We start from the raw sequence: 25,000 nt of genomic DNA, 5'->3' as shown, positions 1-25,000 counted from the left end.
GAGGCAGAACCTCTTCAGCCTTCTTGATCCCTCCAAGTCTTTCACATTTGTCCACTGAAAGAAATATTCCAATATTCCCTTCAGGGTACCCCAAAAATAACTGGCATGAACAGTAGCCTGCACAGTGCCATCAATGCCAGGGCCAATACCTGGCCAATAAAAAGCAACAATTTAGTATATTTTAAGCACTAAAATGTTGCTTTAGAAGTAGGGAGTGCCATGGTGAAAATCACTGATTATTTAATACTGTTATTTTAATAGAAAATTCAGGGTTTATGTATTTTTAGCTTCCTGGCAGCACCTCATGGAGAAGTTCTTCCCAACAGGCTCTGGGACAGCAAGACTTCCATAAATCATTCTCCATATGAACACAGAGGGCTTAAAATCAGCAAAACACCAAAACACCCACAGTTTTGTTTTGGGGATGTCTTAACTCCTACCTGGGCACTGCAGGGAGCATGGAGAGGTTTAGGAAAGGAGAGAGACTGAGACACAGAGCCCAAACCTGCAACTCAAACCTGAGGCTCCAACAAGGACCTGTTGGTATTTCTACAATGCCTTAACTCCAGGTTGAATAATCAGGGACAAAAATCTTCTCCAGGCTAACATTTCCCATTCAAAATCTCATTCCAGGAGCAAATATTTTTTGCTTTGTTTCAAATACATCAATTTTGGGAGCAGGAAATTGTGCAAAGTAGGTAAAAATAGCCTTTCACTGACTTTATGGACATTTTAAATCCACATAGGAACTGCAGCAGACATAAATACACGACACCTGCAGATCAGAGAAACTCAACCACTGCCTTATCACTGCAAACTCAGCTTAACTGGCCATATTTTACCATTATTTACTGCTACACAACCCTTCCTCCTGTTCTGGAACAGACACAGAATGGCCCTTCCAGAGACACCACGCACCAGCTCAGCTGCAATTTCTAAGTGACTGGGCCAGAAAATTAAATTTCTATTTCCCCATTCAAGATAGAAATAAATGAGGGACTTGCCTCTATTTCTCTTTGTCAGGGAGCTGGGACTCACCAAGAACTTCACCTGGGCAGCTTTGAAATTCTCCTCATCAGCTGCACCCTGCAGACAGAGCTTGAACTGCTCTCCCTCCTGGCCCTGTGTGACAGGAGGTCACCGATGGCCAACACCTGACCCAAAATTCAGAAATCCCTGGTGGTGTACACTGAATGCACCTCCTGGTCCCACCTCTACTCTCTTTCTCTCCCCCTTTATTGGAGTTCTTGCTTTTGCCAGCCTTGGGAAGGTCACCCCTCTCCTTCTCCAGAGGAAATAACAAAAATTAAAGTGAATTTACCTCAGTCTGCTTTGTTGGAACTCAACAGAAAAGCAGCTTCACAGGCTGACTCGTCCTGTTAACAAGACACCCAAACCTGCCCAGAGTTCCTAAATAAATCAGAGGATTTGGTGATAAACAAATAAATCAGAATAAATACAGTTTCCTGATTACACTAATGGGGGGGCAGGACCTTCTGGTCACAGCCTGGAACAAGTAGGGAGGTTCTGCAGCAAACTCCTCCCAGGTTTATGGATATGCTGCAAGTGCCATTCCAGTACCAATGAATCCAAAACACAAGGTGTAGATAAAGGATTCAGTGCTCACACACCCTGAAAAAGCACAATTTCCAACTCATCCCTATAAATTAAGCTCACTAACACCAAAATTTCCAACTCATCAGGACCTTCAGCTGGAGGTCTTGGTCAGGACCATCAACTACACCTGGGAGTGCAAAACTGTGCAGCAAAATTGAGCCAAAATTGGGCAAATTTGGAGAAATAAAGTGACAAACCTTAACAAGAACCTCAAATCCCACCCCAGGACACAAAAACCATGAAGGAAGTATGAGACATGGGCTCTAAAATCCATAGTTAGGTCCTACAAGATTATTGGTCATCATTGCAGGGCTCCAACATGCTGGGAAGGGAAGGGAAGGGAAGGGAAGGGAAGGGAAGGGAAGGGAAGGGAAGGGAAGGGAAGGGAAGGGAAGGGAAGGGAAGGGAAGGGAAGGGAAGGGAAGGGAAGGGAAGGGAAGGGAAGGGAAGGGAAGGGAAGGGAAGGGAAGGGAAGGGAAGGGAAGGGAAGGGAAGGGAAGGGAAGGGAAGGGAAGGGAAGGGAAGGGAAGGGAAGGGAAGGAAAGGAAAGGAAAGGAAAGGAAAGGAAAGGAAAGGAAAGGAAAGGAAAGGAAAGGAAAGGAAAGGAAAGGAAAGGAAAGGAAAGGAAAGGAAAGGAAAGGAAAGGAAAGGTTTTATCACCTTACAAGAACAGGGCTATTTCTTCTCCCACACTGCAATATCAATATACAGATTTGGAACTAGAGGATCTTTAATTTCCCTTCCAATCCAAGACATTCAGCCAGAAGGAATCCCTTGCATCCCCCAAGTACCTCCACAAACCTATTTTATATCCACTCAGGCAACAGGACAACACCAAGCCAGGTTATTTGGGAGAAAGGAAACATTAATTCTCTGCAAACCTTTGACCACACTGGGTCACCACTGGATTACTCAGCACGGGTATCCTGATGTTCTCCTCCAGCAAGGCAGAGGAGGTTGGGAGGCCCCAGCATCTCTCCTCTATTTTTCCCTGCTTCCCACAGAATTGCTTTTTCTCTATAATTCCACTTAGAGTTACACTGATGAGGTGTTTTTACCGTTTCATTTTTCGGCATGGCCCCAAATATCCCCTCCCAAAGGACTCTGGATCAAGAAATCTGCACCCTCAGTTCCTTTGTGAAGATCCTGTTGCCAAAGATAACCTGGCCTAGAAAATTAATATATGAAACATGCAATGCAGATGTGCTGCACTACGTGAACAAAGTGTAAGATCCTCGCTGGGCTAAAAAAGGAACAGCAAATTCCTCAGCTTTCCATAAGTTCCTTTGTAAATGTGCATGTTAAAAATAATACTCATTAAAGTGCTTAAATGCAATAAAATGGAACTATTTCCTCACTGCATACAAATGAAGTCAGTATCAAAGTACCGATTTTTTAAAAATTTGTATTTATTATTGAGTTACAAATACGTAATGGATGGAGCTAAGATGTATACAGCATTTTCCAAACAACATCCTTCCAAGAATGCTGCAGCAGCAGCAAATAATTCCCAGAATCTTCTGGCTTCAGTCTCAAAGTTAAGGTGTGTTTTTTGCTTTTTCTTTTTTCTTTTAAGGAGTATGTATTCAAGCAGCCAACAGAGCAACTGGGAAGAGGTGAAGTGTGATCCCATGAAGTCACTCAGCCTCAGACTGATCCCAGTGCCATCACACAGCGCTGCTTAAATGAACTGCAACTGGAATTCCCGAGATCCAAATTATTTAAACAGACATCCTGGAAGCAAACACAGGAGCAGTCCTACCAGTGACCCCTGATGGGATTTCACAGATTCGAGGTTGCTCAATTAACAGGCAGGCCTAAAATCAGTGCCTTGCTTGGAGGAAGTTCTCACAGGTAACCTGCCAGGAGAGGAGGAGTCTGCCAAGGCACAGGCAGAAATTTGGGTTATTTGGGGAGTGAGAAGCAGGAGGGCTGGGGAAACACCCCAGCCCTGCACCTCTTAAAGAATGATTTGATTTTCCAAAGCACCTAAAGAATATGACAGGGATTTCCCTCAGTTGGTAAGGTTCATAATCCCACATTTACCTGCTGTAACAGCCCTGTTGTTTTACATGAACCTGCAGCATCAGGAAAATCCTCCTCACGCTTCACAAGCCGCCACAAAAAAGAGGCTGCTCTTCATCCCGCGCTCTCCTGCCAAACCCAATGAAGTCAGCACAGGCACAACATGTTTATACAACATTAAGGGTTCACGTTAAGCTGAAAGCAAGGAGGAAATTTGACTTTCAGATTGACAAATGAAGAGTGCTGGTGTATTCTGGAGCCTGCAACAAAGGAGCCGGTTGTGTTCTCGCCCACCGCGGATCCCTAACAAACCCTCCTCCCTGGAAGGATGGTCAGAGCTAAGGTCACAGCACCCTCCATCTGCATTTCAGATCTCGACTTTTGTTGGCTTTACTACTTCTTTTGGCATTAAATATGAATGATGTTCCCCGAAACATTTGGAACATTAATTATAAGGAAATAAACGCAGGGAAGCGCAGGGCTCCGGTCATTGTTCACCCACGGAACGACAACCAGGAGCTTCCAGCAAAGTGCTAAAATATAAAAGGGTGATGTTCATTCATGTATTGGTCCAAGCTGCAGCACTATAAAGTACATCAAAAGGTGTTAATGGTTTCAATATTTATCTGCTGCAGGGAAGCACTCTAAAAAGAAGACAGAAAAAAATTTCTGCTAATGGCTGTGTCTCTCCATTAAAATGAAAAGCTTAATGCATCTTATAATCAGAGGACAATTTGCAAATCATTAAGAGAAATGTAAAATTCCATTAAAATACAAATCAAGAGTCCCTCACTGGACTAATAATCTTTTTGATATTATTTTGCATTTCACTATTTCTGTTCCCAATATCCAGGCACCACAAATGATCAGTTCTTGAACATGCTATTTACCACAGCCTACTTCTTTAACGAGAGACTGAGAGAAGTATAATCTGCTATTCAGAGCAGGTACTAATGAAGAATTCCATATATTCTGAAATTTAATTAAAACCCCAAAGATTTCAAATTAGATGCAATTTGAAATGCCTGGGGCAGAAATACATGCACTTGCGTGGCAAGGGTATCACGCTGAAAGTTGATACCGTAATTGGTCTTGATGTATTTTTGTGTTGCCAGGCTGAAGCACAGAACTCATAACCATATAAAAATTCTCTGTAGATTACCTGCTCATTGAAAATGCCATCACTCAGGTAGTTCTCTACTAAATTACCATGCTACTAAAATGCACAAAGTGATTCGAAGAGAAGAGTGGCACAGCTGGTCGACGCTGCCAATGAGTTATGCATGCGTCGACGCTGCCTTTTTTCTTAGTAAAATATGCTCAGTTGAATATTAAAATATAATTGGCATTCAACCTAAGTAGCTTAAACCATTTTGTTATCTTCTTTTAAACCGATTTGGCTCCTCCACAGTTATTTTCGAGGATGCGATTCACAAACTAATGACACCATCACATTCAGCTAGATTTGTACTATTTTACATTTGTCATAAATAGGGACAATTTCTACAGCCTTCTAGGGATGTCCTTTAATACTTGCTCCTCTTGAACATCAAAGGCCCAATTCATGGGGAAAAAAGAAAGAAAGGAAAAAAAGGAGTATGCCATTTATGTTGTTCTTGCATATTTTATTCTGAGAGGAGTGCGGGATGCAAATTTCTAGTGAGAAGTCTGTTTTTCCAGTTAAGTGAGACCTTGTTTCCCCAGAATAAAATGGTCAGCAAATAAACTGGTCAGGAGATGTGGCAAAACATCTTGAAAACAGGTCAGAAAGGGGCATCCTTAGGTCAAGAAGCAGAAAAATACCTTTATGATAAAATTATTTCCCTCAGATGAATTTCTCTGTGTGCCCCTAATATAAGGGCTGTCAGAAATGTCACTATATTGCCATTTTCTGAAAAAAAATTAACAATATTACTTAGAAACAAGGTGCTCACCATAGTAACAGTCCCATTAAGCACCTTACCTCTGAAACCCCAAACAGGTTAAATGCATATGAGTATTGATGGTGTTTCCTATCGATAAGGGGTTTTAAGTAAACTTGCCTGAAAGTTCATTAATAAAACGGGTGTGGGAGGCTGTATTTATAAAATCCTTTCCTTTTATCTTGATTGCATGGGTTTTTATTAAGGAGGGGTGCAAAGGTTACGTGGGCCTGCATGTGTGGCAAGCCAGCCAACAAATCAAAGGAAAAATGAATTAAATTAAACTTATTCCTCACAGGTCTGCAATGAGAGCAGGTGCTGAGGTCTGGGGCTCTGGGTGAAGATGAGCACACGACTCTGGATAAAAAAGTCATTTTCCTACACTGGTGGGGTTTTTCCACCTTCAATTCTTACCTTTTAATCTAAATCTCATCTACAAGCAGCAATGTCAAAAGTTACCGGGTTGGTCAAAATGTTCCTTAGATCGGGGTCAACTGATTCCTTTTCTTTCATGGGGAGAAAAGGGATGTGATTTTGAGCAAATTCACTTTATAAAGAAGCCTCACATGCAGGTGACTTTTAGAACTGCTGATTTTAGAATGAAGCTGCCCTGATTTTGGTCCAGCTGAGGTTCTGTGCAAATATTTATCATGGAATCAGGGAATGGTTTGGGTGGGAAGGGACCTCAAACCCCACCCAGTGCCACCCCAGCCATGGCAGAGACACCTTCCCCTGTCCCAGGTGCTCCAGCCCCAGTGTCCAGCCTGGCCTTGGACCCTTCCAGGGATCCAGGGCAGCCACAGCTGCTCTGGGAATTCCATCCCAGCCCTTTCCCACCCTCCCAGTCAGGAATTTCTTCCCAGTACCCCATCACCAAAACACAAACCCCTTCTTTCTAAACAGAAGTTTGGAATAATTTGATAATATAAAAAAAATTTGGAATCATAATATCCACACATCTCAGCAGCTGCTTCAGAGTCTTGAATATTGAATATCTTCAAATTCTCTGAGAACGAGTGAAAATATTGCCATTGCAAAGGTGAACACTGGCTGCAGACCTTCCACCCACTTTTACCTAAAACCACCTTATTTATATAATGCTCCTTCATTCTAATTATGGCCTACCTGTAATAATGTTAAGAATACTGGATTAAGAAAGGATTGTCCTACTGGAAATACAATTAATTAAAAAAAATTAAATTAAAATAATTTGAAAATCATTAAATATTTAAATATTAAGTATTAAAAAAAATTAAAAAATGAAATAAATAAATAAAAATTTATTTTTTAAAACAAATGACCCTTTCACTACTTTCCCCATGACAGGACAGACACACTGCTCTCTCCATCCTTAGACTCTTCCAAGGTCACATCAGTGATGGACACCCTCAGAGGTTCCACCAAAACCCCATCTGCTGCCAAAAAGGAAATTTGCACCTAAGAGGGCCTGAATTGTCCTAAATGGGCCACATCTGGCACACAATTTACCCTATGAACTTCAATAAAAGCATTTAAGGCACACTTAAAACCACGCGGGCTTTCACTGGAAATTATGGGAATTTTGGTCTGAATTCAACAGGAATTGGGTCAGGAATTTTGCAGATATTTCTGTCCAGAATGCATTTGTATTGATTTTTTTTTTTTTTGTTTAGTTTTGTTTTTAAATACATATAGTTGATAGAAAGCAATGGGCTAACTGGGCTGGAAAAAGAATTAGAGGTATAAAAGTAACTGGGCTATTTTGGGGTTTTGCTGTTTCCATTTTTGAAGGTTGGAGAGGATTGATTTCTGTTTGCAGAAAATTGTAGGAAAGTATTGGATTGTAAAAATCCATTAAATGTCTCACAAAACAGTGACTTTCTGCTTATCAAAACTCCTCTCACATGAAGTGGTAATAAAAGAAGATGCCAGTCTCTGGAATTTGAATTCTGAGTTGGCAGACAGAAATAGGAAAGCTTGTCAGCTCTCTGCACTTGAATCTGCCATGTCCAGATATGTGAAGTATGAACGTTTCCGAGCAGATTATTTCATATTTAACACTTTCTAAAAGCCTAAATAGAAATGTATTTGCATGTCTGATGAAGCTGCAGGGTTGAGAAAGGGAAAATCAGAAACATTTATCAACTTTTTTTTTCCCTTAATGAATTGAACCTCTAGTACCAAATTAAGAGAATTCCACAAATTGCAGCAAAAATCAGTGGTAAAAATGACAATTTGTATTTGCCTAGGAAAGGGCAAGTCCTGCCTCCTCAGCAAGTGAACAGAGCAGCTCAAGACTGCAAAATATAAATACAGAATCCCATGAGGTGGGTGCAAAGGGACCTCAAAGCTCATCCAGTCCCACACAAGGACATCTCCCACTGTCCCAGGTGCTCCAGCCCCAGTGTCCAGCCTGGCCTTGGGCACTGCCAGGGATCCAGGGGCAGCCACAGCAAATCTGGGAATTCCATCCCAGCCCCTCCCAGGGAACAATTGCTGCCCAATCTCCCACCTACCCATGTCTATAGTTGATATAACCTGGTGGGTCCCCACTTTCCTAGATAAATTAATTGCATTTTCCATTTGGACTGGAAATAAGGGAACCACAACAAGCTGACACTGGAACTCGTGGTTCCCCTGTTGGCTGCATTTGATGCTTTTCCTAGGAAGGATGGTTATGCTTTAGCCATAAATAGATATCTACATCTTATCTATCTATATCTTATCTATCTATATCTTATATATCTATATCTATATCTAGATCTAGATATAGATCTAATCTGTATCTATATCCATATCTATATCTATCTATAGCTATAGCTATATTTATATGTATATAATGTATATAATCTATATCTATAGCTATATCATCTATATGTAATCTACATCTAATTTATATTTATATTCATATCTATACTATATTTATATTTATATTTATATTTATATTTATATTTATATTTATATTTATATTTATATTTATATTTATATTTATATTTATATGTATATGTATATGTATATCTATATCTATATCTATATCTATATCTATCTCTATATCTATCTCTATATCTATATCTATCTCTATATCTATATGTATATTTATATGTATATTTATATTTATTTAATTTATATTTAATATATATCTATATCTATCTCTATATCTATATCTAATCTGTATCTATATCCATATCTATATCTATCTATAGCTATAGCTATATTTATATGTATATAATCTATATAATCTATATCTATAGCTATATAATCTATATATAATCTATATATAATTTATATTTATATCGATATTATATTTATATTCATATCTATATCTATACCTATATCTAGATCTAGATTTATATCTATATCTGTATCTAGATCTAGATCTATATCTATCTATCTATCTATCTATCTATCTATCTATCTATCTATCTATCTGTATCATCTATATCTATCTTGACATCCCTAAGGAAGTCCCAGGGACTGCTCCTTGAAGCAAAATCTGATCATAGGTCTCAACTCAATGACACCTGAACGAAAAGGTCACCACAGGACAGACTAAATACACTGAACCTGAACATGAAAATATGTATTAAAAAAAGTTGCAGACAGTTTATCCACAAACTGGCACCTGAAGATTCAAACCTTCCAGCTTTACTTGACAATATCTCAACCAAGTCAACAATTCTTACAGTATTTGTTACTGTAATTTAAAGGAAGGGAAAAGAGATATGTAATTCATTTTAGTAATGCAAATGCTTTTATTGTTGAAATATTTTTATATATTGAATTGTATGTGGGAAAAATTTCCTCTCAGGATATCATAATTAGGGTGAGCAGCACAGCCCCTGAAATCCCTTTTAAATGTAAGCAAAATGTTGAATTTGTCATCTCAGAAGCAGAGAAATTAACATCCCCACAATCTTGCGATTTAAATATTCTGTCCACTAAAAGAATAAAAAATACTTTGGCCTCTGCTGAATCACAGTCAGAAAATACAGAAAAATTTACTTTTATTAATTTGCTGCAAGCTGGGATTTTTTTGTTGTTTAGAAAGTGCAAAACGAGTAAAAGAGAGGTGCTAGTGCAGCTTTGGATGGGTGCAGAGTACTCAGGATGTGTTTTGGAAGGGTTTTCTCCATGGGAGCTTCCCAGGGGGGACACCCCAGAGCCCAGGGATGACTCTGACTCCACGGGGGTGACACAAAGTGAGGAGGTTCCTCATCCCAGAGCTGGCATTTCCCCTGCTCCCAGCACCCCTGGGCAGTGTCAGCGTCTGGAGGAGCAGAAATCACAGGGTAATTATTGATTACAGGCCTGGCTACGTCAGCTGGGCGGGAGAATGGAGCTGCTCCCAGCTCCTTTGAAGGCTCCCATTATGCATGAGGTGTTTCATCAATATCCCCTCTTGGATGAATAACCTACACCATGCACGGGGGATTTCAGCTGCACAGCTCTCCATCCAAGGCTGCTCCTCCTGGATCCTTCTGCATAGCTGGGCTCTGTCTTTGGCTTGGAACGTGCCAGAATCATGGAATGGTTTGGGCTGGAAGGGATTTTAAAGTCCATCATGTTCCTGACACCTTCCACTGTCCCAAGTCCCAGTGTCCAACCTGGCTTGGGACTGCCCACCCTGCCAGGGAACAATTCCTGCCCAAAATCCAACATAAACTGACCCTCCTCCGGTTTAAATCCATCAATGCCCCTAATGCCACTTCCAGACCTCTGAGCCTGACAGGAATTCACAGCTCAGGTAAGGAACAGCAGGACTGAGCTGGACTGAGGGAAGAGCTCAGCTTTGCTCCAGGCCTGCACCCTCAGGACAAGGACTGGATGGAGGAACTGCACCCTCAGAATCCAAAGGGCTCATCCAGTGAGGACAGCAAGGAGCAGAACCCCAGGGCTGCTGCTGGTCACAGGGCAAAGGAAAACTCTGCTGTGGCTCCAATTTCCTCTGTCCTGTGCCCTAATGAGCCATCTGGTCTGCAAACACACAGCACAGCCACCCTGTGCCACTGCAAACACACAGCACAGCCACCCCTGTGCCACCCTGTGCCACTGCAAACACAGCACAGCCACCCTGTGCCACCCTGTGCCACTGCAAACACACAGCACAGCCACCCTGTGCCACTGCAAACACAGCACAGCCAGCCCTGTGCCACCCTGTGCCACTGCAAACACACAGCACAGCCACCCTGTGCCACCCTGTGCCACTGCAAACACAGCACAGCCACCCTGTGCCACTGCAAACACACAGCACAGCCACCCTGTGCCACCCTGTGCCACTGCAAACACACAGCACAGCCACCCCTGTGCCACCCTGTGCCACTGCAAACACACAGCACAGCCACCCTGTGCCACCCTGTGCCACTGCAAACACACAGCACAGCCACCCCTGTGCCACCCTGTGCCACCCTGTGCCACCCTGTGCCACCCTGTGCCACTGCAAACACACAGCACAGCCACCCTGTGCCACTGCAAATACAGCACAGCCAGCCCTGTGCCACCCTGTGCCACTGCAAACACACAGCACAGCCACCCTGTGCCACCCTGTGCCACTGCAAACACAGCACAGCCACCCTGTGCCACTGCAAACACACAGCACAGCCACCCTGTGCCACCCTGTGCCACTGCAAACACACAGCACAGCCACCCCTGTGCCACCCTGTGCCACTGCAAACACACAGCACAGCCACCCTGTGCCACCCTGTGCCACTGCAAACACAGTACAGCCACCCTGTGCCACCCTGTGCCACCCTGTGCCACTGCAAACACACAGCACAGCCACCCTGTGCCACTGCAAACACACAGCACAGCCACCCTGTGCCACCCTGTGCCACTGCAAACACACAGCACAGACATCCCTGTGCCACCCTGTGCCACTGCAAACACACAGCACAGACATCCCTGTGCCACCCTGTGCCACCCTGCCACTGCAGCCACCCCACTGCACAGCCCCACAAATGGAGGGCTGGACATTCAGGAGTGGCCGAGTCAGCGCCGCCTTCCCCGTGTCCCCAAACCCACAAATCACCCACCCCAGTCCCCAAAATAACAACAGTCCAATTTTCTTCTTTATACAGAAAGGCAGTAATGACCAAGTTACATTAAGAGCAATTAATCATTTCCCATTAGGAATGTTCAGGGGTTTTTCTGAGATGCCCCACTCAGAGGAGTGGGAGAACCTGACTTTGCTCAATGAAATTCCACACTGAATGCTGGCCATGGCACAGGCTGTTGAAATGATGTTCCACATTTTAGATTATGTTTCAAAATAAATATACTAGCTGCATATAAACGGGAGAGCCAGTAAGGGGAGAGCTCCTGGAGATGTTGGGAAACCCAACTTTTCCCTCTCCACAGCTCCCTGACATGGAGTCAGGTGGGGGCCGGGCTCTGCTCCCAGGGAACAAGGAACAGGATTTGGGGAAATGGCCTCAAACTGCACCAGGGAGGTTTAGATTGCAGGCTAGAGAAAATTTCTTCATGGAAAAGCTGTCCAGCCCTGGCACAGTCTGTCCAGGGCAGTGGTGGAGTCACCATCCCTGGAAATACTCAAAAACCACGTGGATGTGGCACTTGGGGACATGGATTAGTGGTGAGCACGGTGCTGGTGCTGGGAATACTTGGGCTGGATAACCTTAAAGGTCTTTTCCAACCCCAATGGCTCTGTGATTCCATGACTCTCCTGCCTGCCTCAAGATTCAGATTCCACCTTTGCCAATGCCAAGTTATGAGAGGAATGGCTGATTTTGTATTTTAAGTGCTTTTAAACACATTTACCCCGTCTAGCAGTAATTTAGAAGATTAAAGGCACCTTAGAAAAATTTAGGATATAGGAGAAGCCACTGAAACAGCAGATACTGATTTTTTATAGAATTTCATAATGACTATAAAGCAGATCACCTCTACTTTCTGAATCTGCAAATCTCTCTGCTTTTGTTATGTCAGAGTTGATTGTCACGATTTTTCTGTCCACAAGGAACCATGTCCTCAAAGCTGGCACAAAAGCAGCTGCAGAAAACTGACCATGAATTGAGAACTATTTCATCCCAAAAGCACTTCACACTTATTTTTTTGTTAGACGAGGAACCTTTTAAATGTGTTTTTTTGGCATAAGCAAAACCTTTCCAGCCCCCAGATGAAGTTAGTGCAGAAAAAGAAAATAAAATTTGATGTAAGCCCTGATTAGGAAGAAATTATGCAGCAGTCAGTCCTGATTACAAAAGCACTTGAGGATGGAATTTGAATCCTCTCTCAAAGAGCAATACTGTACATGGTCACACTTACAGGGAAGGTGGGGAAAAGGGCCAAAGGTTTTGATAATCATGGAATCACAGAATTCCAGCCTGGTGTGGGTTGGAGGGAGCTGAAAGCTCATCCAGTTCCAGCCCTGCCATGGGCAGGGACACCTTCCACTGCCCCAGACTGCTCAGGGCCCCACTTGAAAAGCTGCTGCTGAACAGAAAATCAGAGTGATGAGAAAAAGCCTTTCTGGCTTTGGATCCTCAGCTCTCACTGATGTTTGTTCTGCGTTTTTAAGTGCCTGGAGAAATCAGCAGGCACTTTCAAATGTAAATGTGTAAAAGCAAATAAATACCAAATTCCTAATTTAGCAAAGCTGCAATTCTGATGTGCAGATAAACTGAAGTGCAATCCATCATAATTTGATTTTTACACCACCTTTCTTCTAAATAACTTTTAAAAACAGTTCCAATTTTTCACATCTATTTCCACATTCCTTCCAATGTAATTTTTTCAGTTTTATGGAAGTATTAGTAGGAGAAAGTGACAGAAGAACAGAAATGCTCTCACATCGTTGTGATTTGAGCCAATTAATTGCTCATTAGCTTTTCCATGACGTAGGAGCCTTCCCCCAATAAAACACACACACACAGACCTGGGCCAGGCCAGGAGCAAACGGGGGAGCTAAATTAAAACAAGGTGGATGTGCACAAGCTGAAATGAGAACACTGCCCTGCAGCCCAGCTGCAGCTGGTCACAGCCAAGCCCCCGAGGAGCAGCGGGCAGTGCCAGCCCCAGTGCCACCCTCAGGAGGCCAGGGTGCTGCAGGGACCCTCAGCTGGTGCTCAGAGCCACCAGCCACGTCCCAGCCCTGCCACAGCTCCTGCCTGGCTTCTGAGCTTGGATGGTGCTGAACTTTCCTGAAGAACCCTTCCAAGGGTGGTGATTGTTTCCCTCAAGGAGCTCCCTGTTAACAAATATCCTTATTTTTCCTCTTTTAGAGGTTTTTCAGTGCCTGGCAGTGCTGCCTGCACAGGAAGGTTGTGCCCCAGGGATGGACAAAAGTCTTCTACAAACTCTACAACCTCTCAGGGCTGAACCCCAAAGCAACAGCTAAAACAAGATCAGCAGTGCTTACACCAAGGAATCTCATTCACAAAGCTAAAAAGAACTCAGGAACCCATTTAGGAAAACAAATGAAAAATAAAAAAAAATAAAGCTTTATTTATATACTTTTTAAATGTCTTGTTTGTAAAATGTAATGTTTTATAATCACGTGATGGATAATCTGGGAGGCAGAATTCCCCTGCTGTTGTTTGGAGCTGGAGGAGCAGCACAGCAGTGATATTTCCTGACCAGCTTTGCCCATTCACATCCACCTCAAAGTTTCCACCACTTCATTTTACCCCAACTAATAAAAAAATTCCTCAGCACCACCCTGGAATTTGACTGTGAAAGATCTGGCACTGGGGAATGTGCATTACATGGGAGAGTAAGTGCAGAAGATGCTCATGGAAACAAAGTTGCTGTGCAAAGCTCAGAGATCCTGAGATTCCCTGATTCACCCAGAAATTATGGCATTTGGGGCAGGCAAGAAGGCACTGCAAACATCAGACTTCTGAGATTATTATTATTATTATTATTATTATTATTACTTATTTGAAATTGTCAATTTCTGTAATGAGGCCTTCAGGAACACAGTCCATAAACGGGGAATGGTGAAGAGGAACTTTTCTCAGGTGTTGCTTTTATCTAAATTCGTAAATAGCACAACTTTGTGGTAACAATGCTCTTTGTTTAAAAATATCAGTATATTATCTATGATAACTTTGAGGAATAAAGCCACAGTGACCTCACACAACCTATCCCTGACTGCTTCCCTGGCACTTTTCCCCTGACAGGGACACAGAATCAGGGAATCACTGAGGTTGGAAGATCCCTCTGAGCAATTCCAACAGTTCCCCAGCACCCCAAGTGCCACATCCAAAGGCTTTTCAATGCCCCCAGGGATGGGGATGGGCACTCCACCAGTGCCCAGGGGTGCTGTGCCAGGGCTGGACAGCCCTTTCCAGGCAGAAATTCTCCCAAATCTCCAACCTAAGCCTCTGCTGATGCAATGTGAGGCCATTTCCACTCCTCCTACCCCTCGCTCCCTGGCAGCAGAGCCAGACCTCCCCCTGGCTGCCCCTTCCTGTCAGGAAGCTGCAGATAGTGATGCTAAAGCCTCAAGCCCCTCTTGGTGGCCCAAAGCTCCTTTAAGTAGCCACAGCTCAGAGCTCAGAGCCCTCCAGGTGTGCTCACAGCCCAACCTTTCAGCGCTGGCAGCTAACCGCGTCACTTTACAGAGCAAGGGTGAGGGAGACGGGGGCCAGTGGCTGATGCAGAGGGCAGGGAGGGTGGCACTGACCTCTCTGGAGCAGGGGGTGGTGGAAGGCTGGCAGGGGCAGGCTCCCTGTGGTCGCTGGCTCACAGAAGTAGGCTCGGAGCCAGGCTGTGCACTGCTGCAGGGGCTCCGGCATCTCCTCGGCCCCCTCGCACACCTCGCAAGCCACCGAGGGCTCTGCCCTGCTGAGACACAGAGAAATGCACGTTACCGAGGTAAAAGTGACAAAACCAGGCTGGGCAGGGCTCTGAACATGCTGGTTCCTTGAGGGGAACAGCACGGGCTTGAAGGTCCCTTCCAAGCAAAACAACTCCGTGATGCTGTGATAAAACCGAGTATTCACACTCTCTGTATCAGCAAAATAAAAACCTCAAAACATTTCATCTGCAGTCAGACCTTTTTTCTTCTCAGAGAAAAGTGAAGGGATTCCTCACAGCAGTAACAAAAACTCACCCTCATCACCCCTACAAATGCAGAGATGGCACAGTGCTGTGAACACCTGCAAGAAAACCCTTGTACGAGGGAGCAGCCATGTGGGAAATGTCAGGGAGCAAGAACACCACCCAAGGCACGGTGGATGACACATCCTTGTGCTTCCAGGAGGGATGGAGGTGAGGCTCCTCCTCCGTGTCCCCTGGGGGTGCAGTCCCCTGTCCCCAGGCCATCCCTGGGGAAGGAGGGAAGGAAGCAGCTCCCCCTTCCTCCAGCGCCGTGGCAGGTCTCTGCTTCCCTCCCCTGATTGAATTGGAAGGAAGCAATTGAGAATTCATTTGATTTTCAATGGCAGCTCGTGCTTGCAGGGCTGAGGAGCAAAGTGAGCGAGCAGAAAGCACCTGTAAATAAAAATGTGCTTCTTCCCCTGCTCCTTCTTTTTTCTTTTCCTCTGGAAGAGACGTGTGGATGAGGGTGGTGAAAAAGGGAACACGGGATTTGCACGTATCCAGCTGTGTTCTCCAAGGTGGATGTTTCCAGGGTGCAGAGCAGTGATGGGAAAGGGGTGGTGGTGCTCTCCTGGCACTTCCCAGGGCTGGGGTGTGGTGGGGGTCTCTCAGAACGGCAGAGACCTGTGTGAGGACAGCAGTAAACACTCAGAGCATCCACGAGAAATGATGGAGACAACATCAAGGGAGATGGCCAGAACAGCAACCCCTGCAGCAATCTTCTCATATCCAGAACCCTCACCACCACTGAGGGAGCACCCAAAGGTTTCCTGGTTCTTACAGCTTTTTCTCCCAGCTGAAATAAAAGCCAGAGCCAGAAGTTCCTCAGTGCTAGACCTCAACAGCAGAGTCTTCTCTGAGAGGCTGGATATGCCCCAAAGCAAGGAAATGAAAACTGTGGCAACATCAAAATGTGTGAACCTGAGACAAGGGAAGAGAGAACCAGAGGGACTGTGCCAGCCAGGTACAGGGACAGAGCAAACCAACCCCAACTCCTGAGCGTGCTGCAAGGAGGGGAAGGGATTTTGTGAGATTCCTTGGAGCAAAAATCCAAAGCAAATGAACCAAGTGATGCTGCAGGAATAGCATCGAGGAGCCAGGCTCTGCTTTGACCACAACCCCAGCCCCAGCTCAGCTCCTGATTCATTGTGAACCACTCAAGGCCACCTAATTACCGCTGGGGAAGTGGAGAAAGACAATTAAAGCATTCCAGCAGCTGCACAGAGTCCACGGCTTGGAGTAGGAGCAAAACAAATCTGCAAAGCTTTGGATCCAGTTTGGTAGGAGTTAAGGGCAATTTTATTTCTCTTTCCATTTATTTATCAAATTGATGCTTTTGACTTTCCTTTATGTATGTGAAGTAGGATCAAGTTGCTTTTTAAACCTGGTGTCTACTTTATGCTGTTTTTCTGATTAATAATATCTTTGCTGAAAGAAAAAGTATGAGAATCCATGCACAAACTTTTGAACAGAAATCCCCATGTCACGGACTTCAAACCAAGCTCCCAACACCACGGATAATCCATTATTTCACACAGGTACAACACAGCAGAATATGGCTCTGTTTTACTATGAATTGTTAGAGCTACAACAAAATAATAATGAGAGAATATAATAACAACAACTCCTCTGAAACCTGGCACAGAAGTGGGGAGACTTTTCTGCTCCATTTATCCAGAAGAGCACGAAGAGTGCTCAAAGCTACAGTCTCCTTATGTTTTTCACATCATCCTGTTTCCCATTCTTGCGAGTCTGGAAATCATTTGGGCTGTAATGTGACCAATAAAACAGAAAAACTCCATCTCCTCACGGCTCTGGGAGCAGCAGCTCTGGGCTCTGCCTCCAGCTGCAGACAGGGACCAGCCCAGGGGCACCCACCCACCATCAGTCACCCCCAAAACAAGGGGGGAGCATCCAGGGAGATCTGGGAGCACCTCCCAGAGCCTGAAGGGGCTCCAGGAGAGCTGGAGAGGGACTGGGGACAAGGATGGAGGGACAGGACACAGGGAATGGCTCCCACTGCCAGAGGGCAGGGCTGGGAGACTGGGAATTAGGAATTCCTGGCTGGGAGGGTAGGCAGGGGCTGGGATGGAATTCCCAGAGCAGCTGGGGCTGCCCCTGGATCCCTGGCAGTGCCCAAGGCCAGGCTGGACAAGATTTAGAGCACCTGGGACAGGGGAAGGTGTCCCTGCCATGGCAGGGGTGGCACTGGGTGGGGTTTAAGGTTCCATTCTGAGCCAAACCATCACACACACATTCCTCACTTCTCCAGGTGCTCCCTGGCAGGAGTGTTTGGAGAGAATTTATTTTTAATTTATTTTTTTAATTTAATTTTTGCTGCTTTTAATCGCAGTGCCCTGCCACCGCTGAACATCTCCAGATGTTCTTGGTGGGGCCATTCTCCCAGCAATTCAAGACCAGAGGCTTTCCCAACACCTGCCACCTCCACGGCCACCCCCACCTTGGCCAGGAAAGGGAAGGCTTTGCAAGGCAGAAATGAATTTGCTCTCCAGGAATGCACTGACTCCTTTTCCTGCAGGACACACACTCCACGTGCCAACATACACAGCCAGAGCTTCAAACTGGCAGGGAGTTGAAAAAAAAAAAGGAAAACCTTCACATTAATTTTGCTTGGCTAGAGATGGCAACAGCTATTCCTGGGAATGTGACAGCTTTAATAAAGAAAAAGAAGGCACATAACTCATGCAAGGGTGTCTTCTGCTGGCCCTCCTCCCCTCCCTGCCCTTCCCTCCTCCCTTTCTCTCTCCAAACTTGCATAGCAGAACTTCCACAAACTACCTCAGCATTAAATATCCCACTGAAAACACCAGCTGCCTTTTAAAGGATTTTCTCAGGCTTCAAAGCCTTAAGTACCTTTCAAAGAGCAGCGTCCAAGTGGTCTCAAAACATTGGTAAGAAGAGCAGAGGAGTTACATCATGGGAAATTCCCCCCCTGGAAGGAAATCCCTCTGCTCAGGGTCAGATTTCTTGGAAGGTTTCTCAACTCCCTACTCCAGGCACGGATCTTGGAGCACCTCTGAGTCAAGATGGACAGGAACAAGTTGGAATTTAGAGAAAAAAATACACTTGAGAGTCATATGAACTACGTGAACTTAGGGAATGAAGAAGAAAAAAGGGCCTTTCTTATTGTCCTGCCCTGGGTGACCAAGGAAAGGATCACAGAGACACCAGCAGCACACAGGGTGGTGGCCAAAGCGGCCTGCCACTGTTTTGCCTATGGAAAGTTAAAGTCTTAACTTTGTGATCAACAAGGTGCAATTTTACTTTTATATAGGAAAATAATGTATGTTCATTGAAAAATAAAAAAACTCATGCTCTAAAAAAATATTTAAGAAATCTGACTACTTTGTTTTCACCCTGGAGTATTTTTGTTATTTTTCCTTAAAAAGTAGCAATACCTTTTTTTTTTCTTTTTCAGTGGGGCTGGAATAATGAGAAACATTTATTTAAACCACATCAATATAGTTTAAATTGCTTCCACTTTCATCAGAGTGTGTCACTGTACTTGTTTTCATTCCTGAATTATGCTGGGTGCTGCCTGGCATCCCAAAAAATTCAAAGTGGACACTTTTGTATTTTTACCTGGTCAACATCTGATTGCTGCTGTTGGGGTTTAGTGTGCATATTTTATTTATTTTATTTTATTTTATTTTATTTTATTTTATTTTATTTTATTTTATTTTATTTTATTTTATTTTATTTTATTTTATTTTATTTTATTTTATTTTATTTTATTTTTTATTTTATTTTATTTTTTTATTTTATTTTATTTTATTTTATTTTATTTTTTGACCCAGATGATTTTCATTTGCAGTAATGTGATGCCCTCTAATATGTCAGCAGTGTCACATGTCTGTCACGTGTCTGCCTTAACTTTTTGGGGATATTTGGGGTAAATGGATATTCAGCTCCACACGACCAACACGGCTTTACAGTGGGATGCTTCATTAAAACTACAAATTCCCCACTCAGAAATAAAAGCTCGTTTAAGCTACCTAAAGATATCTAGAAAGAAATGTATATATTTTCCAGTTGGATGTGTCTCACAAAGAGCCTTTTTTCAGGCCAGGCACCCACTGCTCCTGCTGCACATCTCCAGCCCATGGTGGTGACATCCAAGAGAGCCCCAGAACAATCCCAACGTGGGAACCCACCCCAGGATTGGGGTTTTCACCCCCCACAGCTACTGCACCCCATCCCCCTGCAATCCTTCCCGTTCCTTTCCATTCCAGCCCTTCCCAGAGCCTGCCCATGGGGAGGAGCTGGCTCCTGCATCCACTCCACTGAGAGGGGCCTTCCCAAACTCCATCCCAGCCCTGCTGCTCCCCAGCCTCCTCACGTCTGCCTGGGATGAAAGGAAGGAAAAGCCGGTTCCAGCAGAGGGGGAGGAAAGCAGCAGCACCTGTTTCAGTTTAACGGGCTCCTTCCAAAGCATTGCCAAGAACTGGAAGTTTCTAAGGCGCTTCCAAAATAAACATGTAAGCAGCGGATTGGCTTCGGGATCATCCCAAATAGCTCAAGCATGATGGAAACCAGAGAAATGTTGGGAGAAGCCATGTCCTGAGGTGGCAGGATGCTCATTACTTATCTCTGAGATGCTTTTTGACTCAGTCCTTCAGAAACTTAAGGGAAACAAGGTGGACCTTGAGCTGTGCTGAAAGGAAGGGGATGTAACTCGACTCTGCTGGCACATTCCCTGGGGCAAGGCCAGGAGCTGGCAGCTTCCTTAGCAAAAATAAATACCAGGAGAATGTTGTAGCAGCTCACATAATATATTTATAAAATAGATGTCTATTTATGAAATATTTGTGTATTTTAAATAAAACTGATTGGTTGAATGTAACATCCAAAATCCCAGTTCCACTGCCTGTAGCTCCACACACCTGAGTGCTTTATCACTGGAAAACCACCTCACCTTCCAGTGGTTTGCCTAAGGAGAGGTTCAGAAACTGAGCCAGTGAAGAGACCCTTTAACTTCAATTTTAAAAATTTCAGCATTTTTTTCTTTGTTTAAGACAGAAATGAAAAAAGCTCCTCCACTAAAAAAAGATTGCAACTCCTCCTAGCCCGGAGTCAACAAAGTGCCATTGATAATGTGGCAGACTCAGATTACATTATTAATTCTAATTTTTTAATTTTAAATTTTTTGATAATGTTTCATAATTTACAATTTTGTCATTTTGCAATTTTATCTTATTTTTATTTTTGTTTTGGTGTGGTTTTTTGGGTTTTCTTCCCCAGTGGTGTAAAGAACCTGGTGACTGTTGGTACAGAGCTCCGTGAGTGTCACTAGCATAGATAATTCTTAATATTTATAAAAGTTTTATCTATCTATCTATCTATCTATCTATCTATCTATCTATCTATCTATCTATCCATCCATCCATCCATCCATCCATCCATCCATCCATCTATGTAAAATAGATAATAACAGAGCTTCTAAACCAGAGTAAATTTTTACATTTGCAGGAGAAGGCACTATTGACCCTCTAGGACCTGAATGGTAACTCTTGCCATGAAATACATATGAGGGGCCAGAATAATTTTAAAATTACTGGTTTTTAAATGGCATTTTTTTGTTTGATCAGCAAATGACTGAAGACAAGTTGTCACATAACTCTCACACAACTGAATTCATAACAGAAAAAAGTTGGACTATCTGAAAACTGAAGGCTATTTTTTTCCTACAATTATATAGACCTCTGCTTATCTTACCAAACTATTTTTGTCATAGCTGCTGTGTTACCTTTCAAATGGAAGGATCAGTGATGATTAGCACACAAAAATTAACATTAAAATGGGACTTAGTGAGGCAGCATTACTTGTTCCACAACAAAACAGAGTGAGCTGACGTTTTTACTGGAGCCTTCATTGTGAAATTAACTAAAAATGTATTTTATCCACACCTTAATGTCATTTAAGCAGCCTTTCTTTGATAGATGAAGGCTAAAGCCACCCCAAAACTGCAGCTGAATTATCTGGTCTCTAATGACTCCAAACCGATTACGGGATGCAGAGCAATCTCGTTAAATTTTATTCCAAAGCTTACTACACTGGTGTTTTCTCTTATTTTTCTATCAATGAAGCCCAGGAGGTTTCAGGACAATTCATTATGTATGAGACCCAACTTACAGTGCTTGACTGTTGATTAATAGCAAAGTTTGCTGGGTGTACATTTGCAGCATTAGATGCATACAATATGCTAACTTATTCTTCCACCCAAGCTAATTATTTACCAAAATGACTACTTGAGACTACAATTTATTAAATGCATGCATCCAGTCTCGATTTGGCCCCAAAAGACAGCCCGGAATGAAGATCTTTTACTTGATGTGACAACTTCTGGAAACAGTGTTATTAATATTGTAAATGTGGCAAATAAAGAGTTCAAATAGCCGGGTGGCTCTGCTGCATTTCCTCCCCACAACTGAATCAAGGAACAAAGCGCCTTTTTAGGTTTAAAATTCATGGCCAAGCACATCCTGACACAGTTTAATTTAGCTGCTTATAAATGAAGTGGCTCTATGATGGGAGAGAGAGATTAAAAAAGGGATGAGAGCTGCAATAAACAGCAATAACCCCCAATTCCTGTCGAACAGCCCCGACACTGCTCCTTTTAAGACCTATTAAGAAAAAATTGATGCATTTAGGGAAGAACACGAGAAAACAGAGCTGAGTCAGACTTAGTCCTTGTCGTACAACATGTGCAATGTTTTCCTTATTCTGTTTTTATCTGTTCTGGAGGATGCAAGTTGTTATAGATCTAACTGGTGAGAAATTCTGCATCCTCTCTCTAACCCTGGGAAAGAAACACCTGCACAGAGATTTGGGCATCATATACCTGACATAAATTCCAACTAAATAATATAACAAATAAATTATAATTAATCTCATAATGCATGAACAAATTAAATTATTGATACAATATGTACTAAATAAATACACCTCTTGAGTAAATACAAAGATATCCAAATAGTGTAATTTTTTTTCCGGCTTTTGCAATTATTGACATTAAATTTGGGGGGCAAACTGGGCTAGCCCAAGCCCATGATCCCTGCAAAGCTGCCCCCTGCTTATTCCCTGCTCCTGGTGTGCACCAGCAAACAGTTCAAAGGATGGAGTGAGACTCCTGTCTCCACATGCCAAGATAAGGAAAATCAATGTCAATGCCCAAAAGACTCAAGTGATAGCACTGAAGGTCATTAAATGCTACTCACTGCCCTGGACCATTAAAGTTTTGATTGGAATCCTATACAGGGAGACACAGATTTCAAACAAGATCCTGCCCTGGGATGTGGCACTGCGAGACCACGGCGGTGACTTCCCGAGGAACACCTGAAACACATCCAAGGAAAACAATGCTCTGTGTGTGTGGGCTTGGCTCCCTTTCCCTGAGCATTTCTTGTGTTTTCACAGCAGTGAATCCCATTGGGAACAAAGATCTCTGTTAAAGCAACAGCCAGGTGGAAGGACAACCACCAAGTTCTGGTTTTTCAGCCACCTCAATCTCCTCCTGTGCCTCCCAGTGCCCTTTGTTGTCTGCTCCATGCCACCCTCCTTCCCTCAATCCCTGCTTTGGGTTGGAAGGGACATTAAACATAATCTTGCTCCACCCCTGCATGGCCAGGGACACTTTCCACTGTCCCAGGCTGCTCCTGGCCCCATCCAACCTGTCCTTGGGCACTGCCAGGGATCCAGGGGCAGCCCCAGCTGCTCTGTGCCAGGGCCTCACCACCCTCACAGGAAGAATTTCTCCCCAGTATTCCATCTATCCCTGCCCTGTGGCAGTTTGAAGCCATTCCCCTTTTCCCCTCACTCCTGTCCACAGTCCTCTCCTTAGGCCACCTTTAAAGTTCTGCCTTTTTCCTCTGCTGGCCACCACCACCCTGCTGACCTCACGTGGTCCGGACCTTCTCCGCACTGCTAGTCTGACCTACTGCTCTGCTGAAGATTTCCTGCTCCACCTCCACACTGCTCACCCATCCCAGCGCTGCTTTCTTCCTGCTTCCCACCCACAGCCCTTCCAGACTAATTCCTGGTCTCTCCAGATTTCATCCTGCACCTTTGTACCTCCTCTGTGCTAGCAGGAATCATCCCGGCCAAGACAACCACAGTCAGCTCTGGTGCTCATCAGCACCGGGAGTTGTGTCAGCTCAGAGACCTTCCCCAGAGAGACCCACTCTCCCCATCAATGAAACCCTTCAAACACCCACAGCTGGGCCCTGTTGAGAGAGCACAAATATCCCTAATATCAGAGTGACCTCTTCACAAATATTTCCGTTTCAAATCAGTAGGTTTGGCAGCAGAACGACCGCAGAATTTGCCGAAAAGATAAAAAAAGCTCATTTTCTGTGCATCTTCTGTGTTGGGAAGGACCACCCTGTTCTAGATTGAGAACGGGGGAGATCGAGCACACCCTGAACCAGCAACAACCGAGCAGATGCTTCACATTAAATGTTTTAAAGCAGGAAGCAGAACTGGAGCCAAGTTCCAAGCACAGCACACTCTGCCCGAGATGTTCGGCAACATTAAGCATAGGTGATATCATCAGCTCCAGCTTTAATTAGGTTAAAAGAAAGTCAGTTAATTTTAGCACTTACAAGAAATTGTTACAAAACATTTTTTCTTATATAAAAGAAGTCTCCCATCAGACCTGGGAGGTCGGTTTTATCACAGGCAATTAACTGTGTTAGGGCTGGCTGCAGGGGACCCTTAAACCGCGCACCGCATTCCCTGGGCTGCGCCTGTCCCCGCTGCTTTTGGGATTCACCAGCACCCCCAGCCCTCTGAAATGCTGCTTTTGGGGACTGATCACCATCTCCAGACCTCTGCAATATTGGTTTTGGGGATTCACCACCATCCCCAGCCCTCTGCAACGCTGGTTTTGGGATTCACCATCATTCCCAGACCTCTGCAGTGCTGGTTTTGGGGATTGATCACCACCCCCAGCCCTCTGCAGTGCTGATTTTGGGGATTGATCACCACCCCCAGCCCTCTGCAACGCTGGTTTTGGAGGTTGATCACCACCCCCAGCCCTCTGCAATGGCCACAGGCCCCACCAGCCCTACTCAGCACCCTGCCTCGCAGTGATAACACAATTGCTAACTGGTATCTGAAGTCAAATTTGCATTTTTTTCTACATATCTCAGATAGATATAATCCCAATTATGCATGGATTTAAAAAAAAAAAAAAGCCACCAAGCCTAAGGGAGTTAAAATACACATTACTACCCTTACACTGCAAGACCCAGGTCTCTGATCTGGTGCATGGGGACACTGAAGGACAAAAACTTAAGGCTGAATTATTGGAACTGGGCCCTGACTTTGGATGTCCACCTTGACGTGCGTCAGTGCATGAATTCCAGATGACAGTGAGC

At 44.0% G+C, this 25,000-nt stretch overlaps 1 protein-coding gene across 2 annotated transcripts in view; it reads right to left on the bottom strand.

Annotated features, from left to right (window-relative positions):
- The window catches only part of MGMT (O-6-methylguanine-DNA methyltransferase), a 137,413-nt gene that overhangs the window by 16,452 nt on the left and 95,961 nt on the right, over positions 1–25,000 (bottom strand). For both annotated transcript variants that reach the window (XM_064431603.1, XM_064431602.1), the window contains one exon: positions 15,187–15,347. In XM_064431603.1, the coding sequence (XP_064287673.1) occupies positions 15,187–15,347 (161 nt within the window). The remainder of the gene's footprint in view (positions 1–15,186; positions 15,348–25,000) is intronic.

Source organism: Passer domesticus, chromosome 8 (genome assembly GCF_036417665.1).
Source record: "Passer domesticus isolate bPasDom1 chromosome 8, bPasDom1.hap1, whole genome shotgun sequence".
Lineage (NCBI taxonomy): Eukaryota > Metazoa > Chordata > Aves > Passeriformes > Passeridae > Passer > Passer domesticus.
This window is presented reverse-complemented; position numbering and strand designations above follow the sequence as displayed.